Here is a 1,576-nt window from a genome sequence, read left to right as displayed (position 1 = left end):
AAAAAATGGAGGAGGATACATTAGTAGTAGATGCCTTGTGGGGCATAGTACCCTAATGATTGGGGATTCCAAGGAATCTAGAACTAGAAGAAGTATAGGGATCAAGAAGGAGGAGGAACCTTCGCTATCTCGTGAGAGGAATTATAATCTAACCTCCTCCAACCCACAGCCGCCTAAGCTTGTTCCTAACAAAGAACTCAAGGGTCAGAACTTCTGTGAGAGAAGTGGAATATCGCCGCAACACCTGCAAGAAGGAGGCAACTCTGAAACAGAGAGGGGCAGATTAACAAGTGGGAGGCTTCGAGCCAAGAAGCTCCCAACCCATGGAGCAGAGGAGTCTGATAATTTCCTTAGGGAACCAGAGGATGATTACTACCGAGGACGCAAAGGATTTCAATGTCCGAATGGGCATGAGGGGACTAAGGAGCCAATGAATAAGGGGCCTTTGTCAGTCATGGAAGGCGATAGATTACAGCCAGGAGTTTTGAACGGTGAAAGGAGACGAAAGAGTAAGAATATTCCTGAGGTTCTGGAGTACTACCATCCAAGCTATAGGAGGGAGGGACTCAAGACAAAGATAAGGGGTCTACTAAAAAGAGTAGATCTAAGATTTCAACTGAAATTGATGCGATACATGAAGGGGAGAAACTATTCTGTAGAAAGTGAATTTTTGGAGCTTCGTGGTGGTGGAAGGATACTAGCTTATTACTATAGAGAATACGGAGTATTATTACCACTTATAGTAGCTACTGTAGAGCTCTTAATTTCCTTACTGGGTCTATTAGTCCCAGGTCTTTATTCTGTATCAATAGCAGCATGTATTATAATAGGTGGATTATTCCTGAGTATTTTGTACTATTATATAAGAACCTATTGTAAGATAAAGAAAATGGGAAGATGTTTCAAGAAGCATGGTGTTATAATAGATGCCTGAGGAAAGCATATAAGAAGAATGTATTGTACATAAACTGCCTGAAGAGGAGACTTTCCCAGAGTTGGATTGAGGAGTTTATAGGGAGGAGAACAGGAATATATGATATTAGTAATAAGGCTGTGGAAAGAATTCTTTTTCTATTTATTAGTGACAGAGCTGAATCTGGTGTTCTTTTGTATTCCTTCTGGAGGGATGCCTTGGTAGAAGTAAATATTTATTTCCATTGTTACTCGCTTGCAGATGTATAAAGGGAAGGAATTAACAACATGATTTTTTTTTTCTGAATTTTATTTTATTGTATAATTTTAAATGAATTTCTGTTTTTCCGGACTAGTTTTATTTTTCTATTATATGGGGGCAGATATTTCTGTCTATTTGAAGAGTAAATCTGTGAGTTCATCGATGAGGGGATTGAATGGGAGTTAACTGTCGTGGAAGCGTGGATGTTATGAATTTTTTAAGTATAGGCAGGATACTTTAGTGGTTGACTAGATTTGTGTATGGTATATTCATGTTTAGGTTTAGGGTTCAGGGGTTATTCTATGGATGTGCGCCCCATCGCCATGGTCAATCTTACTCCCTCATGCTCTTATTAGAGGAACTAATATGTATATGCTTTATAATATAGTTTCCTTCGAATCC

At 39.1% G+C, this 1,576-nt stretch overlaps 1 protein-coding gene across 1 annotated transcript; it reads left to right on the top strand.

Moving 5' to 3' along the window:
• Positions 1-55: 55 nt before the first annotated feature.
• C922_05828 (hypothetical protein) lies at positions 56-934 on the top strand (the record flags this gene model as incomplete). Its single annotated transcript, XM_008821399.1, has 1 exon — positions 56-934. One exon carries the CDS (start codon positions 56-58, stop codon positions 932-934), a length of 879 nt encoding a protein of 292 aa, XP_008819621.1.
• Positions 935-1,576: the final 642 nt, after the last annotated feature.

This window comes from Plasmodium inui, assembly GCF_000524495.1.
Source record: "Plasmodium inui San Antonio 1 unplaced genomic scaffold supercont1.215, whole genome shotgun sequence".
NCBI lineage: Eukaryota > Apicomplexa > Aconoidasida > Haemosporida > Plasmodiidae > Plasmodium > Plasmodium inui.
This window is presented reverse-complemented; position numbering and strand designations above follow the sequence as displayed.